The sequence below is a fragment of the Pisolithus orientalis genome (assembly GCF_024613125.1).
Source record: "Pisolithus orientalis strain OTSU chromosome Unknown F5J12scaffold_11, whole genome shotgun sequence".
Taxonomy (NCBI): domain Eukaryota; kingdom Fungi; phylum Basidiomycota; class Agaricomycetes; order Boletales; family Pisolithaceae; genus Pisolithus; species Pisolithus orientalis.
The window spans coordinates 492,023-514,356 of NW_026260792.1; the positions used below are offsets into that span (position 1 = coordinate 492,023).

At 50.0% G+C, this 22,334-nt stretch overlaps 9 protein-coding genes and 1 non-coding gene across 10 annotated transcripts; 8 read left to right on the top strand and 2 right to left on the bottom strand.

Annotated features, from left to right (window-relative positions):
• The first annotated feature begins 555 nt into the window (after nt 1-555).
• Nucleotides 556-1,619, top strand: F5J12DRAFT_53488 (uncharacterized protein). Its single transcript, XM_051739923.1, has 5 exons — nt 556-770; nt 833-1,002; nt 1,067-1,180; nt 1,281-1,537; nt 1,588-1,619. The coding sequence occupies exons 1-4, from the start codon at nt 677-679 to the stop codon at nt 1,341-1,343; spliced, it is 441 nt and encodes a 146-aa protein (XP_051600823.1). The 5' UTR covers nt 556-676; the 3' UTR covers nt 1,344-1,537; nt 1,588-1,619.
• Nucleotides 1,416-3,743, top strand: F5J12DRAFT_825787 (P-loop containing nucleoside triphosphate hydrolase protein; the record flags this gene model as incomplete). Its single annotated transcript, XM_051745486.1, has 9 exons — nt 1,416-1,537; nt 1,588-1,872; nt 1,907-2,538; nt 2,595-2,744; nt 2,803-2,878; nt 2,937-3,073; nt 3,180-3,359; nt 3,426-3,544; nt 3,596-3,743. The coding sequence occupies exons 1-9, from the start codon at nt 1,501-1,503 to the stop codon at nt 3,741-3,743; spliced, it is 1,764 nt and encodes a 587-aa protein (XP_051600824.1). The 5' UTR covers nt 1,416-1,500.
• A 1,198-nt stretch (nt 3,744-4,941) lies between these two features.
• F5J12DRAFT_53344 (P-loop containing nucleoside triphosphate hydrolase protein) lies at nt 4,942-8,082 on the top strand. Its single transcript, XM_051739916.1, has 11 exons — nt 4,942-5,262; nt 5,324-5,437; nt 5,533-5,591; nt 5,664-5,785; nt 5,836-6,794; nt 6,842-6,991; nt 7,051-7,126; nt 7,184-7,306; nt 7,368-7,609; nt 7,673-7,791; nt 7,843-8,082. The coding sequence occupies exons 1-11, from the start codon at nt 5,152-5,154 to the stop codon at nt 7,976-7,978; spliced, it is 2,211 nt and encodes a 736-aa protein (XP_051600825.1). The 5' UTR covers nt 4,942-5,151; the 3' UTR covers nt 7,979-8,082.
• A 715-nt stretch (nt 8,083-8,797) lies between these two features.
• On the top strand, nt 8,798-11,772 carry F5J12DRAFT_782222 (uncharacterized protein; the record flags this gene model as incomplete). Its single annotated transcript, XM_051742693.1, has 16 exons — nt 8,798-8,890; nt 9,074-9,259; nt 9,326-9,388; nt 9,487-9,545; nt 9,626-9,748; nt 9,842-9,863; nt 9,969-10,094; nt 10,135-10,250; nt 10,428-10,533; nt 10,585-10,633; nt 10,666-10,788; nt 10,884-11,006; nt 11,091-11,307; nt 11,398-11,415; nt 11,464-11,490; nt 11,547-11,772. 16 exons carry the CDS (start codon nt 8,798-8,800, stop codon nt 11,770-11,772), a joined length of 1,677 nt encoding a protein of 558 aa, XP_051600826.1.
• Nucleotides 11,773-12,068: 296 nt separating this feature from the next.
• F5J12DRAFT_825825 (uncharacterized protein) lies at nt 12,069-13,938 on the bottom strand. Its single transcript, XM_051745487.1, has 4 exons — nt 13,487-13,938; nt 13,282-13,425; nt 12,763-13,222; nt 12,069-12,707 (listed from the first exon to the last, which is right to left on the bottom strand). Exons 1-4 carry the CDS (start codon nt 13,737-13,739, stop codon nt 12,566-12,568), a joined length of 999 nt encoding a protein of 332 aa, XP_051600827.1. The 5' UTR covers nt 13,740-13,938; the 3' UTR covers nt 12,069-12,565.
• Nucleotides 13,939-14,040: 102 nt separating this feature from the next.
• F5J12DRAFT_825829 (TAFII28-domain-containing protein) lies at nt 14,041-15,100 on the top strand. The gene is made up of 5 exons (XM_051745488.1): nt 14,041-14,297; nt 14,371-14,558; nt 14,622-14,709; nt 14,758-14,854; nt 14,909-15,100. The coding sequence occupies exons 1-5, from the start codon at nt 14,055-14,057 to the stop codon at nt 15,049-15,051; spliced, it is 759 nt and encodes a 252-aa protein (XP_051600828.1). The 5' UTR covers nt 14,041-14,054; the 3' UTR covers nt 15,052-15,100.
• A 56-nt stretch (nt 15,101-15,156) lies between these two features.
• On the top strand, nt 15,157-15,227 carry F5J12DRAFT_t101. Its single transcript has one exon. It is a non-coding gene; the product is annotated as a tRNA-Gly (tRNA).
• Nucleotides 15,228-15,387: 160 nt separating this feature from the next.
• Nucleotides 15,388-18,432, top strand: F5J12DRAFT_935607 (P-loop containing nucleoside triphosphate hydrolase protein; the record flags this gene model as incomplete). The annotated part of the gene is made up of 12 exons (XM_051749620.1): nt 15,388-15,498; nt 15,563-15,676; nt 15,776-15,834; nt 15,916-16,037; nt 16,090-17,048; nt 17,102-17,251; nt 17,310-17,385; nt 17,444-17,580; nt 17,628-17,696; nt 17,728-17,871; nt 17,936-18,054; nt 18,106-18,432. The coding sequence occupies 12 exons, from the start codon at nt 15,388-15,390 to the stop codon at nt 18,254-18,256; spliced, it is 2,211 nt and encodes a 736-aa protein (XP_051600829.1). The 3' UTR covers nt 18,257-18,432.
• An 83-nt stretch (nt 18,433-18,515) lies between these two features.
• On the bottom strand, nt 18,516-20,576 carry F5J12DRAFT_825836 (PCI domain-containing protein). The gene is made up of 6 exons (XM_051745489.1): nt 20,308-20,576; nt 20,240-20,247; nt 19,916-20,199; nt 19,450-19,862; nt 19,020-19,396; nt 18,516-18,961 (listed from the first exon to the last, which is right to left on the bottom strand). The coding sequence occupies exons 1-6, from the start codon at nt 20,546-20,548 to the stop codon at nt 18,824-18,826; spliced, it is 1,461 nt and encodes a 486-aa protein (XP_051600830.1). The 5' UTR covers nt 20,549-20,576; the 3' UTR covers nt 18,516-18,823.
• Nucleotides 20,577-20,890: 314 nt separating this feature from the next.
• Nucleotides 20,891-22,137, top strand: F5J12DRAFT_935615 (nucleophile aminohydrolase; the record flags this gene model as incomplete). Its single annotated transcript, XM_051749621.1, has 7 exons — nt 20,891-20,923; nt 20,979-21,076; nt 21,128-21,204; nt 21,261-21,385; nt 21,462-21,538; nt 21,596-21,801; nt 21,839-22,137. 7 exons carry the CDS (start codon nt 20,891-20,893, stop codon nt 21,964-21,966), a joined length of 744 nt encoding a protein of 247 aa, XP_051600831.1. The 3' UTR covers nt 21,967-22,137.
• Nucleotides 22,138-22,334: the final 197 nt, after the last annotated feature.

Below are 22,334 nucleotides of genomic sequence, written 5' to 3' on the forward strand. Positions count from 1 at the left end.
TTATTTTCTCTTTGTAATGCAACACCCATTTGTCAGTAGACCTAGACGGTTAAAACAGCCGGCAGGAAGGCGGTGGACGGGCGATCGCGCGTTCAGGGATATAGTGGGGTATCGCTTGGTACAGGACCCCACACCGATTGTATCTAGTAATCAGTAGTGCTACACAGTAGTCTAGAGCTGAAGCTTGGAGCGCTCGGGGCTGGACACCGTGTGAAACCCAAACGACTCAAGCGCTCTAGTATTGCTCTAGTAACTCTGAATTTTGGCTTACATATGCACTTGCGTCATTTGAGACTCCGTGTTAGACGGTTCCGACACTTATGTACCAGGTGGTACTCTATATTTAAAGCCTACGTCCATATAACTAACTGATTTTGGACAATCCTCAGGTAACCTGTACCATAGCGATAAGCTCTGGACCTCAGTTAGGTGTCGCTTTGCACCCGGACAGGTTGTCGGATCGGCGATCTAAGGAAAACGGAGGAAAATGCCTTGCTTCTTTTGTTCATGGGGTTCGCCGTTGGGGCCGCATCAATACCGATGGGTGGGTGCCGTGATAGTTGTATCTTCAAATGGATCATGGCCAGTTTCATAGAATTTTGAAATCTGAGGTCGTGTCCTACCCTAATTGATTGCCGGATTTGCCCAGCTGTAAACTCGCACTCAACTTGCACTAATGAAACATGCCATATCACCGACACAACAAGTCGATGGTGGGAACGAGTGGTCTGAGGGACTGACTGGATGTTTACAATATGCGAGATGGTTGGGTAGGCGACTAAGCTTTCATTCCCACTATCATGTCCCAAAGGAAACGGACCCCATGATACAGAAAGCGGCAATCGAAGATTACTACCCTCTGTAATTGGCAACTACCAACTCCCATGGTTCATGGCTTCCCGCAAAACCGGTGCCAATGGCGCCCCAACGCCTGCAACAAAGGAGCTGCTCGTTGGCTTCGTTACTCGGACGGTAACAGGTAATCAGATTCGCAAAGCTCTGGTATGAAAAACGAACAAACTAGCAACTTCCTTTTGGACGGATGTCCTGACGTTATCATTTGCAGGAACATGAAGTCAATCCTTTTACCAAGGCATTGCGCACTCCACAGTACAGGAAGATACTCGAGACAAGGAAAAAACTACCTGTATACTCGCAGATGGACCGGTTCCTCAAGATGGTGAGTATCAAACTTTGGCTCCCATATCAGTGCCCCAGGTTGGGGCGTCTGTGAAAATCCTTCCCGGCTGTTGACCGCAAACATCATCCCGCTCGTATAGTTCAAGGACAATCAAATTATTGTCATCGTCGGCGAGACCGGATCTGGCAAGACAACACAGTGAGTGTCGCTCCAAGAAACATTTTTTTGTCTTGTCGTTTTGAACTGCCACCTATCGAATGGACTCTACCGATAGAATACCGCAGTTTGTCGCTTATTCGGATTTGCCCCATGCCAAGGGCAAAATCGTCGCCTGCACACAACCACGACGTGTCGCTGCGATGTCTGTCGCCAGACGAGTCGCAGAAGAAATGGATGGTAAGTCAGATAATGCCATGGATGCTTTAGATGTACTTATCATGTGGTAGTGGAGCTTGGTAGAGAAGTCGGTTACTGGATACGCTTTGAGGACATGACAGAACCGGGAAAGACGTTTCTCAAGTACATGACCGATGGTATGCTCCTCCGGGAGGCCGTGAACGACCCCGACCTGCAACGGTATTCCACAATCATCCTTGATGAAGCCCACGAACGGACTCTCGCCACCGATATCCTCATGGGTATCGTGAAGAACCTCGCCAAGAGACGACCCGACTTGAAAATTATCGTCATGTCCGCCACCTTGGATGCACTCAAGTTCCAAAAGTACTTTGGTCTTCATTCTGACTCGCAGGCACCACTGTTCAGGGATACCCGGTCGCACACATCCGGTGGAAATATTTTATACCCAAGAACCCGAACCCGACTACGTCGAGGCTGCCATCCGCACTGTTTTGATGATTCATCGTGCAGAGGATCCCGGCGACATTCTGCTTTTCCTGACCGGAGAAGAGGAGATCGAAGACGCATGTCGCAAGATCAAATTGGAGGCAGACGATTTGATCAATCGGGATCCAGACTCTGTCGGGCCTCTAGTCTGTGTACCGCTCTACTCTTCACTTCCGCCACAGCAGCAACAACGTATATTTGACCCACCCCCATCGTCGAAAACGCCATATGGTCCCCCTGGGCGAAAGGTGGTCGTATCAACCAATATCGCAGAGAGTTCGTTAACCATCTATGGGATCGTCTATGTCGTCGATCCCGGGTTCTCGAAGCAAAAGGCGTACAACCCTAGGATCCGTGTAGAGAGTTTACTGGTAACTCCAATATCGAAGGCTTCTGCACAGCAACGTGCTGGGCGGACGAGACCGGGGAAATGCTTCAGATTGTACACAAAGAAGGATTTCATGTCGGAGATGGAGGAGCAGATACATTCAGAGATTTTAAGGAGTAATTTAGCTAACACTGTGCTGGAACTGGTCAAGGCAGGGGTCAAAGTGAGTGTTCCTACCTGGGCAACGGGGTAGTTCATACTTTTTGACCATTTACACAGGATCTTGTAAGATTCGACTATGTGGACGCACCCGCACCAGAAACTCTCATGCGTGCACTCGAATTGTTGAACTATCTGGCGGCGTTGGACGATGATGGTAATCTGACGGCGCTGGGCACGCTCATGGCAGAGTTCCCGCTAGACCCTCAGGTGCGTTTTCGCACTGCGCGGTTAGACGGTTCCTTCCGTCTGATCACTCTTCCTCTAGTTGTCGAAGATGTTGATCGTCAGTCCGGAATTCAAATGTAGCAATGAAATGCTAACCATCACTGCGATGTTATCTGGTACGATCTCATCATTTCTCATGCGAGTGGCTCCCTGACCGAACGATATTCACAACAGTCCCAAATGTATGGCTCCGGCCGAACAACCAGCGTAAGGAAGCCGATGCAGCCAAGGCACTTTTCACAGTCCCAGACGGTGACCACCTTACACTTCTCAACGTCTACAACAATTATATCCAAAGTAAGCCTTTTACAGTACACTTGCCGCGTTCCCATCTCAATTCGTTTCTCGCGTCCTGCAGATCAATATGACAAGTCATGGACTTGGACTAATTACCTCTCTGCTCAGGCGCTTGCCTAGGCCGAGAACGTTCGTGAGCAACTCAAGCGGACAATGGAGCGCTTTGAGATCGAGTTCATATCCATCGGGGATGAGAAGCGATATCTTGCCATCCGGCAGGTTCTGTGCTGTGGTTTCTTTATGCAAGCTGCTCACAAGGAAGGGGAGAAGGGCAGCTACTTAACTGTAAAAGATAACCAGGTAACGTATTCCGGTAGCCAGGTTAACGACTTGCAGTTGATGGTGGCTCGGTTGTTTGCGTGTCAGGTCGTGAACTTGCATCCATCTTGTGGCCTGGACACGCAACCAGAATGGGTATTATTCAATGAATTCGTCTTGACGACTCGACCGTATATCCGGACTGTGACGGATATGCGCCCTGAATGGTAATTATACTTTACTCCATCCTGTCGCCAATCTCACCCAAGGCGTCGTAGGTTACTAGAGAATGCTCCCTTTTACTACGATGTTGAGAGCTTTCCAGACGGTGAGACCAAGAGAGCCCTTCAGCGAGTTGTGAACAAACGCGCTGGTAAGCTTAGGGGAAGCAAAGGGCCCGACAGCTCAGGTAGGAAACAGAGGTGATAAAGTTGTACACTTAGAACTTGTTTTTCTCTGTCAAGAATGTCCCTCTGTGATGCATCACATCGATATGCACATGCACTCGTAATCCCAGGAGGCATAACAGGCGACAGCCCTTCAAATTGATGTAAAAACACATGAAGTAACAAGCCCAAGGCAATAGACAAATAAGAAAACAGCAGACGATGCAAACTAGAACAGGGCCGTCCCGCTGACTGCCACCTTGTTTACCACGCCGGAGCGCTGCCCACGCCAATGCACTACAGGAAACAGCAACATACGAGCCGTGAAGACGATGTACAGTTCGAGCTGTACTAAGCTGTTGTAAGTGACGTGGCTGGTCGGATTTGCCGTGCGGAGTTGATTTAGAGGCATATGCGGGGATCGAGTCGACAAAGGCGTCTCATTTTCGGGTTTGAGTGACCTTGCAAACAAGGCGATTACAACCACGCTCCCCTGCTATGAATATGAGTAGGATGCTTGGGCGTGCGGCTCCTGGTAGTTACAGAAGTGTGCAAGGGATAGGCGTGTCGAGGATCGCCTTAACTGGATCACATGTTCATGGGAGGCGGTGAAGACAGTTCCGTTATGAGGTATTGTGCAGCTAGTCTTATCCATATCCAAAAGCTAAGGGGAGACTCAAAATACCCTGGGTAAGATATAGGGAATCTTAGTATATTGCGTGCGACGCGCTCTGTAATCAACTTACAAAACGAGGGTAGGTGGTTACATGAACCGTGTAGTCTTACATAATTGTAATTTCACGTACAAATTTTCGCGGATCGATACTGCGCGAGAAAACCTTTGTCCACATTATGGGGGTCGGGGACCCGTGTTCCGGTGATAACAAGTGTGTACTCTGTATTTGAAAGCCGCCGTTTATAAAACTAACCGATCCCGGATAATCTCCAAGTAACCTGTACCTATCGATAAGGTCTGCTGAATCGCAGTTAGACGTTACTTTGCACCTGGCGGGCAAGTCATTCGGATGGAATTCGTACACGCTTTGAAGTTCGACAGCGCAATTGTTCAGGCGCTCAAGAGTTAGAGTCGCAACATACCGTGGATGGGCTCCGTGGCAGATCATACCGGCAAATGGATCATGATAGAAATTTGAGGCCCCAGGTCGTCCCCCAATTGATCGCGGGGTTTTTTTTTTTAGCTGTGAACTTGCGCCAATGAAACATGTCGTATCACCGACACAACAAGTCGATTGTTGGAACGAGTGGTCTGGGGGACTGACTGGATGTTTACAATATGCAAGGTGGCTGGGGAGAACCTTACCGTCGAGCCATTGGCGACCCGTGCTTAAGTCTTCCCACCATGTCTGACAAGCAGACGGAACCATACGGAAAGCGGGAGTCGAAGATCACTACCCTTTGCGATTAGCAACCACCAACTCGCTTGGTTCATGGCTTCCCGCAGAACACGTACCAATCGCTCCCCAATGCTCGCAGCGAAGGAGCCGCTATTTGGCTTTGTCCCTCGGATGGCAACAGGTAATCAAGTTCGCAAAGCTCTGGTATGAAAAACGAACAAGCCAGCAACATCGTTTTAGACGGATGCCCTGACGTCGTTTGCAGGAACATGAAGCCAATCCTTTTACGAAGGCATTGCACACTCCACAGTACAGGAAGATACTCGAGACAAGGAAAAAACTACCTGTATACTCGCAGATGGACCGGTTCCTCAAGATGGTGAGTGTTAAACTTTGGCTCCCTCATCAGTGCCCCAGGGCGCCCATGAAAATCCCTCCCGGTTGCTAACCGCAAACGTCATCCCGCTCGTATAGTTCAAGGACAATCAGATTATTGTCATGGTAGGCGAGACTGGATCTGGCAAGACAACACAGTGAGTGGCGCTCCAAGATACATTTTTCTGTTTCAAGTCGCGACCTATCGAATGTTCTCTTTTTACCGATAGGATACCGCAGTTTGTCGCTTATTCGGACTTGCCCCATACCAAGGGCAAAATTGTCGCCTGCACGCAACCACGACGTGTCACTACGATGTCTGTCGCCAAACGCGTCGCAGAAGAAATGGATGGTGAGTCAGGTAATGCCAGGGACACTCCAGACGTACTTATCACGTAGTAGTGGAGCTTGGTAGAGAAGTCGGTTACTCGATACGTTTTGAGGACATGACAGAACCGGGGAAGACATTTCTCAAGTACATGACCGATGGTGTGCTCCTCCGGGAAGCCATGAACGACCCTGACCTGCAACGGTATTCCACAATCATCCTTGACGAGGCCCACGAACGGACTCTCGCCACCGATATCCTCATGGGTATCGTGAAGAACCTCGCCAAGAGACGACCCGACTTGAAAATTATCGTCATGTCCGCCACCTTGGATGCACTCAAGTTCCAAAAGTACTTTGGTCTTCATTCTGACTCGCAGGCACCACTGTTCGGGATACCCGGTCGCACACATCCGGTGGAAATATTTTATACCCAAGAACCCGAACCCGACTACGTCGAGGCCGCCATCCGCACCGTTTTGATGATTCATCGTGCAGAGGATCCCGGCGACATTCTGCTTTTCCTGACCGGAGAAGAGGAGATCGAAGACGCATGTCGCAAGATCAAATTGGAGGCAGACGATTTGATCAATCGGGATCCAGACTCTGTCGGGCCTCTAGTCTGTGTACCGCTCTACTCTTCACTTCCGCCACAGCAGCAACAACGTATATTCGACCCACCTCCGTCGCCAAAAACGCCAGATGGCCCTCCTGGCAGAAAAGCGGTTGTGTCAACGAATATCGCGGAGACTTCGTTGACTATCGATGGGATCGTCTATGTCGTCGATCCTGGGTTCTCGAAGCAAAAGGTGTACAACCCTAGGATCCGTGTAGAGAGTTTACTGGTAACTCCAATATCGAAGGCTTCTGCACAGCAACGTGCTGGACGTGCTGGGCGGACGAGACCGGGGAAATGCTTCAGATTGTACACAGAAAAGGATTTCATGTCGGAGCTGGAGGAACAGACACACCCGGAGATTTTAAGGAGTAATTTAGCTAACACTGTACTAGAACTGGTCAAGGCAGGGGTCAAAGTGAGTGCTCCTATCTGGGCGATGCGGCAGTCTAGTCATTTAAACAGGATCTTGTAAGATTCGACTATGTGGACACACCCGCACCAGAAACTCTCATGCGTGCGCTCGAACTGTTGAACTATTTGGCGGCGTTGGACGACGACGGTAATCTGACTGCGCTGGGCACGCTCATGGCAGAGTTCCCGCTAGACCCTCAGGTGCGTTTTCGGGATTGTGCGGTTAGACGGTCTTCCCAGTCTGATCACTCTTCCTCAAGCTGTCGAGGATGTTGATCGTCAGTCCAGAATTCAAATGTAGCAATGAAATATTAACAATTACTGCGATGTTATCTGGTACGATGCTTCATTTCTCATGCGAGCGGCGCCCTGACCGGACGGTATTCACAACAGTCCCAAATGTATGGCTCCGGCCGAACAACCAGCGTATGGAAGCCGATGCAGCCAAGGCACTTTTCACAGTCCCAGATGGTGACCACCTTACACTTCTCAATGTCTACAACAATTATATCCAAAGTAAGTCTTTTACAGTACACTTGCGGCGTTCCCATCTCAACTCGTTTCTCGCGTCCTACAGATCAATATGACAAGTCATGGACTTGGACTAATTACCTCTCTGCTCGGGCACTTGCCCAGGCCGAGAACGTTCGTGAGCAACTTAATCGGACAATGGAACGCTTTGAGATCGAGCTCATATCCATCTGTGATGAGAAGAAACGACATCTCGCCATCCGGCAGGTTTTGTGCTGTGGTTTCTTCATGCAAGTTGCCCACAAGGAAGGGGAGAAAGGCAACTATTTAACTGTAAAAGATAACCAGGTAATGTATTCCTGCATCCAGGTTGACGACCTGCAGCTGACGGTGGCTCACTTGTGTGGTTAGGTCGTGAGCTTACATCCATCTTGTGGCTTGGACACGCAACCAGAATGGGTATTATTCAATGAATTCGTCTTGACGACTCGACCGTATATCCGGACTGTGACGGATGTGCGCCCTGAATGGTAATTATACTTTGCTCCATCCTGTCCCCAATCTCACCCGCGGCATCATAGGTTACTAGCGAATGCCCCCTTTTACTACGATGTGGCGAGCTTTCCAAATGGTGAGACCAAGAGAGCCCTTCAGCGAGTTGTGAACGAACGTGCTGGCAAGCAAAGGGGAAGCAAAGGTAGGAAACAGAAACGATAAAGTTGTACACGTAGAACTTGTCTTTCCCTGTCAAGAATGCTCCCTCCCTGATACGTCACATCAATATGCGCATGTATTCATAGTTCCAAGAGGCATAACAGACAACGGCCCTTCAAATTAGTGTAAGAAGACAAGAAGTGACAAACCCAAGGCGACGGATAAATAAGGGAACAGCAGATGTTGCAAATTACAACCACACGCTCCTACTATGAATGCGAGCATCATGCTTGGGCATGCGGCTTCTGGCGGTTACGGAATTGTGCGAGGGCAGTCGGGGCGGATAGGGATATCGAGGATCGCCATGACAACGCATGCTCATGGGAGGCGGCGAAGACAGATCCGTCATGAGGTATCGAGCGGCGAATCTTGTCGCCTTGAGGCTTGAGCTATATCCAAAAATTGATCAGGGGTGACTCAAAACAGCCTGGGCAAGATATAGGGAATCCGTGCGGCGCGCTGGGATAAATCTACAAAACGAGGGCAGGTGGTTACATGAACCGTGTAGTTTAACACAATTGTAATCTCACGCATAATTTTCTCGTGCAAAGCAAAAGCGGAACGATTCTGTGCGAGAAAACCTTTTTCCCGCTTTATGGGACCCATGTTCCGGTGATAACAGGTGTGTACTTTGTATTTCAAAGTCGACGTCCATAAAACTAATCGATCCCAGGCAACCTGCATCTATCGATAAGGCCTGCTGAACCGCAGTTAGATCTTGCGTACTTTGTAGTGCCCGGTGGACAAGATGGGGTTCGCACGTGTTTTGAAATACGACGGCGCAATTGTTCAGGCGCTCAAGGGTTAGAGCCGTAACCTACCATGGGTGGGCTCCGTGACAGATCATACCGCCAAATGGTTTATGATGGAGATTTGAGGCCCCAGGTCGACGGGTCGTACCCAATTGATCGCGGGGTTTGCCTAGCCGTGAACTTCTGCTAATGAAACATACCATATCACCGACACAACAAGCCGATGGTTGGAACGAGTGGTCTGGGGGACTGACTGGATGTTTACAATATGCAAGGTGGTTGGGGAGAATCTTACCCTTGAACCATTGGCGACCCATGCTCAAGTCTCCCCACCATGTCTGACTAGCAGACGGAACCATACGGAAGGGGGGAGTCGAAGATCACTACCCTTTGCGGTTGGCAATCATCAACTCGCTTGGGTCATGGCTTCCTGCAGAACACGTACCAATCGCATGTCAACGCCTGTAGCACACGGGCCGGTCTTTGGCATCGTTCCTTGGAAGTGAAAGGCGATCAAGTTTGCAAAGCTCTGGTATGCGAAACGAACATGCTAGTGAGATATTCCTCGACGGATGCGCTGACGGACTATCCTTTGCAGGAACATGGGGTCAATCCATTCACCAAGGCATTCCACACACTTCAGTACAAGAAGATACTCGAGGTAAGGAAAAAACTAGCTGTATACTCGCAGATAGCCTAGTTCCTGAAGATGATCAGTGTCAAAGATTTGGGTGCTCTCTAATTCCCTTCCGCTTGTAGTTCAGCGCAAACCTGATTATTGACATGGTAGGCGAAACTGGAACTGGAAAGACAACGCAGTAAGTGGTACACCAAGACACGTTTCTGTCATGTCATTTTGAACTGCGACCTATCAATTTGGTCTCTTTTTATCGCGTAGAATATCACAGTTTGTCACTTATGCGGAGTTGCTCCATCCCAAGGGTAAACTCATCGCCTGTACGCAAGCACAACATGTCACTGCCATGTCCGTCGCGAAACCAGTCGCCGAAGAAAATGGACGGTGAGTCGGCTAATGGCAGGGATACTTTAGACATGGCTATCTACATAGTAGTGGAATTGAGTCGAGAAGTTGGTTACTCGATATGTATGACAGAACCGGGAAAGATGTTTCTCAGGTACATGACCTATGGTGTGTTCCTTCAGGAGGCCACGAACAACCACGACCTAAAACGGTATTCCACAATCATTCTGGACCAGGCCCACAAACGGACTCCCGCTAGCGATATCCTCATGGGTGGCTTAAAGAACCTCGCGAAGAGACGACCCGCTTGAACATTGTCGCCATGTTCGCGACCTTGGGTACACTCAAGTTCCAAAAGTACTTTGATCTTTATTCTGACTCGCAGGTACTGCTGTTCAAAGTGCCTGGTCGCATGCATCCTGTAGAGGTGTTTTATACTCGAGAATCAGAGCCCGACTACGACGAGGCTCCTTCGGACTGTTTGGATGATCCACCGTGCAGAGGATCCTGAAGACATTCTACTCTGCCTGACAGACGAAGAGTAAATCGAAGAAGCATATTGCAAGAGTAAACTGGACAGACGATTTGATCACTCAGGATCAGGACTCTGTCGGGCCTCTGTTCTGTGTACCACTCTACTCTTCACTTCCGTTGCTGCAGCAGCAGCGTATATTCGATCCACCTCCACCGCCGACAACACCGGACGGTCCCCCTGCAGGAAAACGGTCGTATCAACGAATGTCGCGGAGAATCAGACACACCCAGAGATCTTAAGGAGTAATTTATCTAGCACGGTACCGGAACTGGTCAAGGCAAGAGTCAAAGTGAGCTCTCCTCTCTGGGCGGTAGTCTGCCGTTGCTGAACATTTGAACAGGCTCTCGTAAGATCCGATGATGTGGACACCCCCCTGCCGGAAATCTCATGTGTGAACTTGAAATTTTAAACAATTTGGCAGTGTTGGACGACGACGGCAATCGGACGACGCTGGGCACCCTCATGGCAGTGTTCCTGCTAGACCCTCAAATACGTTCTCGGATTGTGCTGTCGAAGATGTTGACTGTCAATCCAGAATTCAGATGTGACAACGAAAATATTAACCATCACTGCGATGTTGTCTAGTAGGGTTCTCCTCGTTTCCCATGCAACGGACGTCCTGACTGAACAATCTATCAGTTCCCAATACATGGCTCCGGCAGAACAACCAGTGTAGGGAGGTCGACGCAGCCAAGGCACTTTTCACAGTCCTAGATAGCGACCATCTTACACTTCTTAACGTCTACAACAGCTATATCCGGAGTAAGCTCCATGTTCAAGTGAGAGTCGTCAGTTCCCCAACTCAATTCGTTCCGCGTCCTGCAGATTAATATAATGATTCATGAGCTGGAACTTGCGTCCTGTTTGCTCGGGCACTTCCAGAGGCCGAGAATGTTCGTGAGCAACTCAAGTGGACGATGGAGCGCTTTGAAATCGAGCTCGTATACATCGCAGATGGAAAGAAGCACCATCTTGCCATCGGCCCGCTCTGTGCTGTGGTTTCTCCGTGCAAGTTCCCCACAAAGAATTGCGAGAAGGGCGGCTCACAAGATAACCAGGCAATGTGTTTTCATATAAAAATTAGGTTGTCGACCTGTAGCTAATGGCGGCTCGTTTGTCTGTGTCAGGTCGTAGTATTACATCTGTCTTGTAGCATGGACACACAACCAAAGTAGGTAATACGCAGCGAGTTCATTTTGAAGACTCGACCGTATATCAGGACTGTCATGGAAGTCCGCGCCGAATGGTAGTTTTGGAGTCTACTTCATCGCGTCATTACCTTTCTAACCTACTTTATCATAGGTTACTGGAGAATGCTTCCCTGTACTTTGACTTGGCCACCCTCCCGGAAGATGAGACGGAGAAAGCCCTCTGGCGAACTGTGAACGAGCGCCTTGGATGCGAAAGCCCAACAGTGCAAGAAGGAAACAGAGACGATAAAAACTTTGGTACACTCAGAATTTGTTATTCCCCTGGCATAATCCCTCTGGGCGTCCGTGGACGCGACGGGGACAAACAAATGATGTGATGAATATGTCATTCACAGAGAAACTCGATATCATTGCAACGGACCGCGACTGTGTGACGCCTAGTCGATGTCTGTAACTAACGCAGTGCAAAATACATGTTTCTGGCCCACTCCCTCCTCTCTCATCTTCCCCATGGTCTGCGTCCCTCTGCAATACCAGACGCTCGAACGTGTTTTCGCACCAATGAAACTCCCACACGTCAGTGACGTCTGGAACCAAGTGACGCGCGCACTGACCGGCACCGTCCATGGTCCATGTGAATCTGTTATCACAGGAATGGTACGCGGACAATTTTGTCCCGAGAACCATCCTCCCAACAATAATAGGGATTGCGTGGGGATGGTGACTTTTTGGCACGGACCGAGACAACGACAACCGAGCCGGTAAAAACACAAACAAACCATTTCCCAGACCTGGACTAGGATAACGTCAAGGAATAATCTTACTCCGAATCCTGTCAAGGACTATCCCTCTATGACGCATTACACTCAAAGGCGCATTTGCCAGCTAGTCCCAGAAAGCAGAACAGACCTTGAAATTATGTTAAAAACACATGGAGTGACAAGCAAAAGGCGACGACAAATAAGATAACAACAGATGAAGCAAATTACAACCACGTCCCCCTACTATGAATGCGGGTATGATACTTGGGCATAGGGCTTCTGGTGGTTACGGCAGTGGTGTGAGGGTGGTGGTGGCGGGTAGGCATGTTGAGGATCGCCATGATTGGATCGCATGTTCATTAGAGGTGAAGACGAATCCGTCATGAGGTATCGCGTGGCAGCTTCCTCGCTAGAAACGGGAAGAAGCAGAAAGGCCATTAGGGAGGGGATAAAAGTCTGTGAGGTGGCGGTACCCAAATACAGTTCTGAGCAAGTCATCCAGCATGGCTTCCTTCTTCATCTTCTCCTCCTTTGCTTGTGCTCGTGCCACCCTGGAAAATCACATTTAGCTATGTAGTGTGTCCAAACTCTAGCCCAAACATGTACCTCAGCTCCTCTAGAAGAGCAGCGTGCGTTTCCAATGCATAACGCATCTTTGCTTTCTGGATGATATATTTGACCAGACTAGGTGACCGGCCCATCACCAAACCAGTTTGTGGGTCCATGAAACGAACGAGATGGGGAGGTAATCCGTCATCACCATCGTCGTCTTCCATGCCGTCTTCGTTGTGGCCGTCTTCTTGGCCAGGTGGAGGGTGAGAGTCAAAGTAATCTGCACCAGGAATGCCAACTTCTGAGGGTGATCGAGGCTCGACCTTAAAAGTGTTAAATCCGGAGGTGTCCGCAGGCCCGGAAGTCGATAGGCCATGAGCGGGACTTGGCTGTGGGGAATCTCCGCGTTTTCGTTTCCGGGAACCGCCACGTCCAGAGGGAGGAGGAAGCATGTTGTGCTGAAGGCGCATGTGTTTTGCAAGTGCGTCTGAGCGGGTGAAAGACTTGTCGCATTCTATTAACGATGGGGCTGTCAAACCGGAGAGCCAACGATGTGAGGAGAGGGGAACCCACCGGGGCGAGAACAAGTGAAGGGCTTTTCGCCGGTGTGCGACCGGATGTGGGATATAAGAGCGAACCGCGACGTCTGCGCAAGGCCGCGACGACTGCAAGTGGCCCATTCGCACGTGTAATTCGATTTGTGCACGCCGATATGTGCTAGTAAGACCAACAGTCGTTAGCTAGGGGATGGTATGTAGGCCCCCGCAAGCGCACTCACAACTATGGATATGTTCTATGAGAGTGGGCAGGTGGGAAAATACATCACCGCAGTCCTCCCATAGACATGTTACGGTGTCACCGGGGTCGGCTGGCGGTGCGGAAGATGGTCCTGGTGAACCACGTTTCTCCACAGGGAGTGCGGAAACCTCGCCTGCCTCGCTAGCGGAGGACGAGTCATCGAGGATGACCGAGGACTGTGAGAATGACGGCGACGGTGAGCGCGGCTCAGCTGGTGACGTTGCGTGGGCCATCGTCGAGCGTTGAGTTTGCAGACCCGAGGCAACGACAGCCTGTTTGCCGTTGCTTGGTCAAACTGGCCCGTTGGTTAGTGGGCCAACCAAGCAACGACCACTCAGATCCAGTGGGTAGTCCAGACAAACTGCCTCAGGGAAAGACTCTCAGAATCAGCCAGAGAAACCGTCTACCCTGGCGTACACCCAGAACTATCAGTGCAGGCCCAGTCCATAATGTCAGGGGTTAATCATGTAGTATTTGCGACTATTTGTTTCTCGTCGATTAAGGCGTGACGCTGGGCTTGCCAGTGCAGTGCGACGCCGACGACGATCATGGCATATCCAAATACACCGTTCATCCAGATGACACCAGGACCGTCTGCACCCTCTACGCCAATTTCCGCACCGCGAGGGCGTGGGACAGGTGCAAAACGCGGTCGTAAACCTCGTGGCGCGTTCCCAAACGTTGCTTCGGATACTGGCCGAGCAACTCCTCAACAACCACAAGCGAGTTCGAGTGCATTCACACCTCTACAATGGGCGACACCTGCTGCAACTGCATCGCCGTCTGCTGCTGTACCCCAACCCTACTACAACAGCGGCGACTCCTACCGCTGCAGGCGACATCTTGATAGACAGCGGCGATGAGGAAATCATCCTGGCCACGGAGAAGACTGTCACTGCTGGTACTGTTCCTGCGGCTGGAAATCCTGCCGTCGCAATTACAAAACCTGAAGGTGGTGACGACGACGGAGAGGATGAGATTCTACCCGCTATGGCAGACGATGACTATTCTGCACAACTCTCCTGGCAGAGCGAAAGTAAAGATAACTTGAAGTTTGTACCGCACGATCAGAATAAAACGATTTTTTGTTTGGGCTAATTCATCGTTTGCGGTAGAGTCCTCATGGACAATTTCAGTGCTGCTCAGTATGATCGGTTCGAAGCGTACAGGAGGCATGCGTTACCAAAGCAAGCCATTCGAAGAGTGCGCATGTTGTAGCAGCAGTCGAGAATGCACTGATGTGTGGTCTAGGTAATACAACAGACGACTGGTCAGCAAGTCTCCCAACCCGTGGCACAAATAATAGCAGGCTTTGCCAAGGTGTTTGTAGGGGAGATAGTAGAGAAGGGTATGAAACATTGTTGGTGACGTTCCCGTTCCTTGGCTAACCTTGCCCTCGTAGGCCGGGCAGTTCAGGCACGACGAGGTGAAAGTGGGCCACTTTCCCCCGACCATCTTCGGGAGGCGTATCGGCTATACCAGGCAGAGGCAGGAAGAGTGGGTAGTGCTCGTCCTGGTAGAGGTCGGCGGTTATTCCATCGATAACACAACGCATGATGTGGTGTGCCCTTGCGTACATAGACGGTGCAGCGGGAGACTATACTACTATAGGATCAGATTCTGTATATCTTATCCACGTGGTTCAGTGCAGCATTAATGGGGTAGTGGTAACCTGGGTCGTTGCCATCGACCCGCCGGGGGTTCGATTCCCTCTTAATGCAGTTGATATTTTTGTCCTTTTTTGTTGGCAAGGAGATAGTGTAAGCAGCTGCACAGCCACTACCATGCTCATGTGACATTCCTGGCCACGCATTTTTGTTGGACCCAGCTCCATCACTCGGCCTTCTCCCGCTCTCTCGAACGAAGAACTACACGAGGCTCATGGCTTCCCGGAAAACCGGTTCCAATGGCACCTCAACGCTCGCAGCGAAGGAGCCGCTCTTTGGCTTTGTTCCCCGGATGGTAACAGGCGATCAAGTTCGCAAAGCTCTGGTAAGAAAAACGAACTAGCTAGCATCATCTTTTTGGACGAATGTCCTGAGGTTATCATTTGCAGGAACATGAAGTCAATCCTTTTACAAAGGCACCCCACACGCCACAGTACAAGAAGATACTCGAGACAAGGAAAAAACTACCTGTATACTCGCAGATGGACCAGTTCCTCAAGATGGTGAGTGTTAAACTTCGGCTCCCATGTCAGCGCCCCAACTCGGGCGCCCGTGAAAATTCCTCTCGGATGCTAACTGCGAACATCATCCCGCTCGTATAGTTCAAGGACCACCAGATTATTGTCATGGTAGGCGAGACTGGGTCTGGCAAGACAACGCAGTAAGTGGGACACCAAGAAACTTTTTTTTGTCTTGTCATTTTTGAACCGCGACTTATAGACTGGTCTCTTTTCACCGATAGAATACCACAGTTTGTCGCTTATTCGGACTTGCCCCATACCAAAGGCAAAATCGTCGCCTGTACGCAACCACGACGTGTTGCTGCAATGTCTGTCGCCAAACGAGTTGCCGAAGAAATGGACAGTAAGTCAGTCTGGTATCATGGACGTTCCAAACATACTTATCCACGTCGTAGTGGAACTTGGTAGAGAAGTCGGTTACTCGATACGTTTTGAGGATATGACAGAACCGGGGAAGACGTTTCTCAAGTACATGACCGATGGTATGCTCCTTCGGGAGGCCATGAACGACCCCGACCTCAATCGGTATTCCACAATCATCCTTGACGAGGCCCACGAACGGACTCTCGCCACTGATATCCTCATGGGTATCGTGAAGAACCTTGCCAAGAGACGGTCCGACTTGAAAATTATCGTCATGTCCGCCACCTTGGATGCACTCAAGTTCCAAAAGTACTTTGGTCTTCATTCTGACTCGCAGGCACCACTGTTCAAAGTACCCGGTCGCACACATCCGGTGGAAGTATTTTATACTCAAGAACCCGAACCCGATTACGTCGAGGCCGCCATCCGCACCGTTTTGATGATTCATCGTGCAGAGGATCCCGGTGATATTCTTCTTTTCTTAACCGGAGAAGAGGAGATCGAAGACGCATGTCGCAAGATTAAATTGGAGGCGGACGATTTGATCAATCAGGATCCGGACTCTGTCGGGCCTCTAGTCTGTGTACCGCTCTACTCTTCACTTCCGCCACAGCAGCAACAACGTATATTCGACCCGCCCCCATCGCCGAAAATGCCAGATGGCCCTCCTGGCAGAAAAGTGGTTGTGTCAACGAATATCGCGGAGACTTCGTTGACTATCGATGGGATCGTCTATGTCGTCGATCCTGGGTTCTCGAAGCAAAAGGTGTACAACCCTAGGATCCGTGTAGAGAGTTTACTGGTAACTCCAATATCGAAGGCTTCTGCACAGCAACGTGCTGGACGTGCTGGGCGGACGAGACCGGGGAAATGCTTCAGATTGTACACAGAAAAGGATTTCATGTCGGAGCTGGAGGAACAGACACACCCGGAGATTTTAAGGAGTAATTTAGCTAACACTGTACTAGAACTGGTCAAGGCAGGAATCAAAGTGAGTGCTCTTATCTGGGCGATGTGGCCTATGCGTTCTGAACGTTTACACAGGATCTTGTAAGATTCGACTATGTGGACGCACCTGCGCCAGAAACTCTCATGCGTGCGCTCGAACTGTTGAACTATTTGGCGGCGTTGGACGATGATGGTAATCTGACGGCGCTGGGCACGCTCATGGCAGAGTTCCCACTAGACCCTCAGGTGCGTTTTCGGATTGTGCGGTTAGATGGTTCCTTCAGTCTGATCACTCCTCCTCTAGTTGTCGAAGATGTTGATCGTCAGCCCGGAATTCAAATGTAGCAATGAAATGTTAACCATCACTGCGATGTTATCTGGTACGATCTCATCATTTCTCATGCGAGTGGCTCCCTGAGCGAACGGAATTCACAATAGTCCCAAATATATGGCTCCGGCCGAACAACCAGCGTAAGGAAGCCGATGCAGCCAAGGCACTTTTCACAGTCCCAGATGGTGACCACCTTACACTTCTCAACGTCTACAACAATTATATCCAAAGTAAGCCTTTTACAGTAAACTTGCGGCGTTCCCATCTCAACTCGTTTCCCGCGTCCTGCAGATCAATATGACAAGTCATGGACTTGGACCTAATTACCTTTCTGCTCGGGCGCTTGCCCAGGCCGAGAACGTTCGTGAGCAACTCAAGCGGACAATGGAAGCGCTTTGAGATCGAGCTCATATCCATCGGGGATGAGAAGAAACGACATCTCGCCATCCGGCAGGTTCTGTGCTGTGGTTTCTTCATGCAAGTTGCCCACAAGGAAGGAGAGAAAGGCAGTTATTTAACTGTAAAAGATAACCAGGTAACGTATTCCTGTAGCCAAGTCGGCAACTTGCAGCTGATGGTGGCTCACTTGTCTGTGTCAGGTCGTGAACTTGCATCCATCTTGTGGTCTGGACACGCAACCAGAATGGGTATTATTCAATGAATTCGTCTTGACGACTCGACCGTATATCCGGACTGTGACGGATGTGCGCCCTGAATGGTAACTATACTTTACTCCTTCCTTTCGCCAATCTCACCCACGGCATCATAGGTTACTAGAGAATGCTCCCTTTTACTACGATGTTGAGAGCTTTCCAGATGGTGAGACCAAGAGAGCCCTTCAGCGAGTTGCGAACAAACGCGCTGGTAAGGCTAGGGGAGCCGCAGGGCTCGACATTCCAACTAAGAAACTGAAGCGATAACGTCGTATACTTAGAATTCATTGTTTCTCGACCTTAGGGTAGTATGTATCGCGGAAGTTTATATTACTGTAGCGTGCTACAAAGTTCAGATATCTCCCATATGCAATTTGTATGAACAGTTTCGGATAGGTAACAGTGGTCTCCATCCCTTGGCGTAAGCAAGGTATTTCTTGGGAAGTAAAGCAGCCTGTGATTAGGTTGATGATGTTGGTATGATTTGGGACGTTGGAAGACCCTAGTAAATGTTTCAGTGATCAACCGGTCATCTGCTTTGGCTCCGGCAGGGTACATCATAGGATGTGTCCTCTGCATACTTTCTTCGTATCTGTGCTTGTAGCTAAGTAAACAGGGTTCAAGTTGGCACCGGGAAGTCCGGGATGGACGCTTATATGGAAGTCCTACGGATCCAAGCCTGGTGTGATACTAATAGTACTGTGCAGTACCGCCGTTGACGAATATTATTATTCGGCACGTTGGAAATAGGTTCCATGCAACGAAGTCCGACCTAATAGGAATCACGGATGTCTGCAACTATGAGGGACCAGGGGTGTTGTCCGACATCGATCATCAAAAGCCACCCAGACCGCCGTCATCTTCATCCAAGTCTCCTTCCTCTATTTCCTTGGCGAGCTCCCTCTCACGTTCTCGGGCTCCCTGCGCGGCGGCCAGTTCTTTCCGGTGAGCGTCCTGGGGGTAACGCATTGCCTAAAACATCCAGTTAGCGACGAGCGATTAACATGGCAGATCGAATATGAAGATTTACCTTCACACTCTGGTTGTGGAGATCCATGCAGTACGCAATTCTTCGCATGTACACCTCACTGACGTCAGGTCCATATCCATTCTTTCTACCTTCACATTCCATCCAACCTTTTTCATGAATAATCCGACCGTCGATAACGCCATCACGGATAGCCTTTCCAACGATGTATTCCGCATCTTCTTCGGAGTCAAGGTGGAGCTTGAGACAAATGTCACGCAAGGAGATGCGTGAATACGATAGGGAGAGGCGACGGATACCAGTCTTAATGACGTTCTGCCGGAGACGAACGATCAGAGTGTATGTTTTGTCTGCTTCGAACTGTGCCGCATGCTTCGTCAACGTTGCCTGGAACTCGGAGAGGGAGCCCGTGCGGACCACTGATAGGTGGATTACTGAAGGGGTAAAGGACATAGAATGAAACTGCACATACCCTTGACGATGTCAAAATAGGCAGCGAGCGCTTTCTCGAGGACGGGGTGCCTAAATATGCTACGATCGGGAATGTCTCCCATCAGCAATTCAACAACCACGAAAAGCTTGTGCACGGCTTGGTAGAAACCAGGCGCTGTTTTCGCAGGTGGTGCACGGCGAATGGCTGCTTGCAAATTCGTGTGAGCAGTGGTATAGTTTAATTGTACTGCCTTTATGCGCCCCAAGAAGTAGTGGTACCGAGCAAATTGGGGGTTACTGGCGGAGGTAGGGAATGTGGTTTTTGAAACCAGTTTATCTGCCTGATCGTACAAGTTGTAATGGAGATAGCTTCGGAGAAGACGGTTAATGAGGGAAGCTTGCGTATCATCGTCATGACGCAATGCGGCTGTCCGCTGAGCCGCCAAAAACAGTCTGAAATACAGACGGAATTTAGTGTAAGTTGCGACACAGACAGAAACACTTACGGTCGCGCGTCGGCGAGTTCACCACTTAGTTCGTACGATCGTTCGACAGCGAACCATATTTTCGCAGCAATTGGATCCACACTTCTGCGATTTAGCGCTTGCATTTTGTCTACTGTCTCGTTGGACAGTTGGATGGATTTGGCGTAATTCTCCTTGGAAGTGTGGAAGTGGTGAATGATGAGAAGACGAAGGTATATCTCCACTTCGGGAACGGGGTCAGAGGTAGGTTTCGAAGGCGGTGTACTTGGGGGGTAGGCAGTAGAATCGACAATCCATCTCGGCCTCTGTAGCTGGGGGCAGCCAGGTAAGTAGCTTCGCCTTTACGGCCGAGTCTATAACCATAGCACATAAATATTCCGTACAAGAGATGTAAACTTATCGATATAACATACCTGCTGGGTAGTTCTCTTCTATGGCATCTCGCAAGACCTTATCGTTAGTGCGTTTCCTGAGCGCAGTGAGTGATCGCAATACACGGTGAGTAAACCGCGGTTCAAGCTCGGACACGGCTCGCTCGATAAAGGCGATGTTAACTTTGATTTCGGCTGTCGGCGTGAGGGTCTTCTCCTCGTTCTTTTTCTCCCCATTCTTCTTTTCCCCGTCCTTTGGTGGTTTCGCGTCTGTACTGGCCATGGTTGCTCTGTCTGATCTGAACGCAGTCCTCGCAAGTGACGCGTCCCTTCCAACCCAAATTGGGAAGGCAGGTCAATGCTCACGTGATGTTCGTTTCTGGACAGAACCAAAGCCCTACTGCGAAATACACATTATAGACGAGCCAGTTATTGGAGCTGCCGGATGACATGGAAGAACACAGAAAGAGATCTATAGACTTACATTGTTGCAGAGGTCCCCCCCCTCAACAATCTGCGGTGGTAAGAAAATGGTCGCTGGCCAAATTAGGGCATTACATAAGACATGGTGCTTGCGCGTCCATGGTTTGCGGTGAGACGCGTTTGCAACATCCCTCTGACAGCCATGGACCACTTTCCTACCAACTGGGGTCGCCCTGTAAGTGCAGAATTCCTTGCTTGTGAGGAATACTAATGGTGGGCTGTCGTCGTAGAGAAATGACATGTTCGATGCCTATGGTACCTATCCCATCCATCAGAGGCCCGACAATCATCCCAAGGACGCTTTCGCTGACAGTGTTCAGCGTACACAGTATGGCCACACATCTGTATATTCATGCGCATCTACTTAGACCATCCACAGGCAGCCGATCGTTACCGGCACGAGTGTGCTGGCTATCAAATTTAAGGATGGGATCATGATGGCAGCGGACAACCTCGGTTTGTCTTCTCATCGCTTCCAGACCATCCATTGTTGAACATTATTCTACAAAAAGCATCGTATGGCTCCCTCGCTCGCTTCAAGGACGTTCAACGTCTCCATCCCGTTGGGAGGTATACCGTTATCGGTGCCGGCGGTGACATGTCCGACTTCCAACACATCCAACACATCCTCGAAGAAGTGCAAATAGCGGAGAGCACTCAGCAGGATGCACACTGAACTCGGGCCTGTAGAAATACACGAGTACATGTCGCAGGTCATGTACGCGCGGCGTTCGAAGTTGGACCCTTTGTGGAACTCTCTCCTCATTGGCGGGTTCAAGGATGGAAAGAGGTATGTATCTTCTCTTGAAGGAGCTGCGATGAAAATGGTTGATCGTGCCTGATACAGGTTCTTGTCATATGTCGATTTGCTTGGGACGACGTATTCAGCTTCGACCCTTGCCACTGGCTTCGGAGCCTACATTGCACAACCGCTACTCCGCAAAGCAGTAGAAGGGCACGAAGATGATCTCACAGCAGAGCAAGCACAAAATATATTGGAATATTGTATGCGCGTTCTCTTCTACCGCGATGCTCGAAGTCTGGACAAGGTACGTACATCATTGACTCGTCCTGTCTACGATATGCTGAGATAGTCGTTGTAGTACCAAATTGCAACCTATCACTGCGGAAGGCGTGAACATTTCGGGCTCGCTGAAACTGCAGACATCGTGGGACTTTGCCGAGAACATCAGAGGGTATGGCGCTCAGACCCAGTAGTATGTCGAATCTTTGTATCACCGCACTGAATTCCTTGTAACCATTGACTCAACGTAAAAACAACAACTAAACGAGCGATCTTTGCCATATACGGGACGGTCCATCACTACGCAACAAATGTAGAAGAATATTACCTCGCCCTATCCACTAATTATCGAAATGCTCCGTGAACCTCCAGTACGGAGGTGGTGAATTGTTCACAGGTGCGTCAACTTCGTCACCGCTGTGCCCCGAGGAAGAGGACGTCTCGCTATACTCCCGTGGCGAGGATGATTGCGTAGGGGCCGCCGGGAGTTCAGTAGCGCTACTAGAAGCTACGTTTCCTGTGTTATCCGGGATCGTGACCGAGGGACCCGCGGTCGGCGCCT

Bases quoted from the DNA above. Each gene is read 5' to 3' on its own strand.
- F5J12DRAFT_53488 (XM_051739923.1), top strand. From the start codon at position 677: ATGAAACATGCCATATCACCGACACAACAAGTCGATGGTGGGAACGAG. The intron at 1,003-1,066 runs GTATGAAAAACG...TATCATTTGCAG, and splicing joins ATCAGATTCGCAAAGCTCTG to GAACATGAAGTCAATCCTTT. The intron at 1,181-1,280 runs GTGAGTATCAAA...CCGCTCGTATAG, and splicing joins TGGACCGGTTCCTCAAGATG to TTCAAGGACAATCAAATTAT.
- F5J12DRAFT_53344 (XM_051739916.1), top strand. From the start codon at position 5,152: ATGGCTTCCCGCAGAACACGTACCAATCGCTCCCCAATGCTCGCAGCG. The intron at 6,992-7,050 runs GTGCGTTTTCGG...CTCTTCCTCAAG, and splicing joins AGTTCCCGCTAGACCCTCAG to CTGTCGAGGATGTTGATCGT. The intron at 7,307-7,367 runs GTAAGTCTTTTA...CGCGTCCTACAG, and splicing joins CTACAACAATTATATCCAAA to ATCAATATGACAAGTCATGG.
- F5J12DRAFT_825825 (XM_051745487.1), bottom strand. From the start codon at position 13,739: ATGGCCCACGCAACGTCACCAGCTGAGCCGCGCTCACCGTCGCCGTCA. The intron at 13,223-13,281 runs GTGGGTTCCCCT...CATCGTTAATAG, and splicing joins CTTCACTTGTTCTCGCCCCG to AATGCGACAAGTCTTTCACC. The intron at 12,708-12,762 runs GTACATGTTTGG...GTGATTTTCCAG, and splicing joins GCTCTTCTAGAGGAGCTGAG to GGTGGCACGAGCACAAGCAA.
- F5J12DRAFT_825829 (XM_051745488.1), top strand. From the start codon at position 14,055: ATGGCATATCCAAATACACCGTTCATCCAGATGACACCAGGACCGTCT. The intron at 14,559-14,621 runs GTTTGTACCGCA...CGTTTGCGGTAG, and splicing joins GAAAGTAAAGATAACTTGAA to AGTCCTCATGGACAATTTCA. The intron at 14,710-14,757 runs GTGCGCATGTTG...TGTGTGGTCTAG, and splicing joins CAAAGCAAGCCATTCGAAGA to GTAATACAACAGACGACTGG.
- F5J12DRAFT_825836 (XM_051745489.1), bottom strand. From the start codon at position 20,548: ATGGCCAGTACAGACGCGAAACCACCAAAGGACGGGGAAAAGAAGAAT. The intron at 19,397-19,449 runs GTATGTGCAGTT...TCCACCTATCAG, and splicing joins CTATTTTGACATCGTCAAGG to TGGTCCGCACGGGCTCCCTC. The intron at 18,962-19,019 runs GTAAATCTTCAT...TGGATGTTTTAG, and splicing joins TCCACAACCAGAGTGTGAAG to GCAATGCGTTACCCCCAGGA.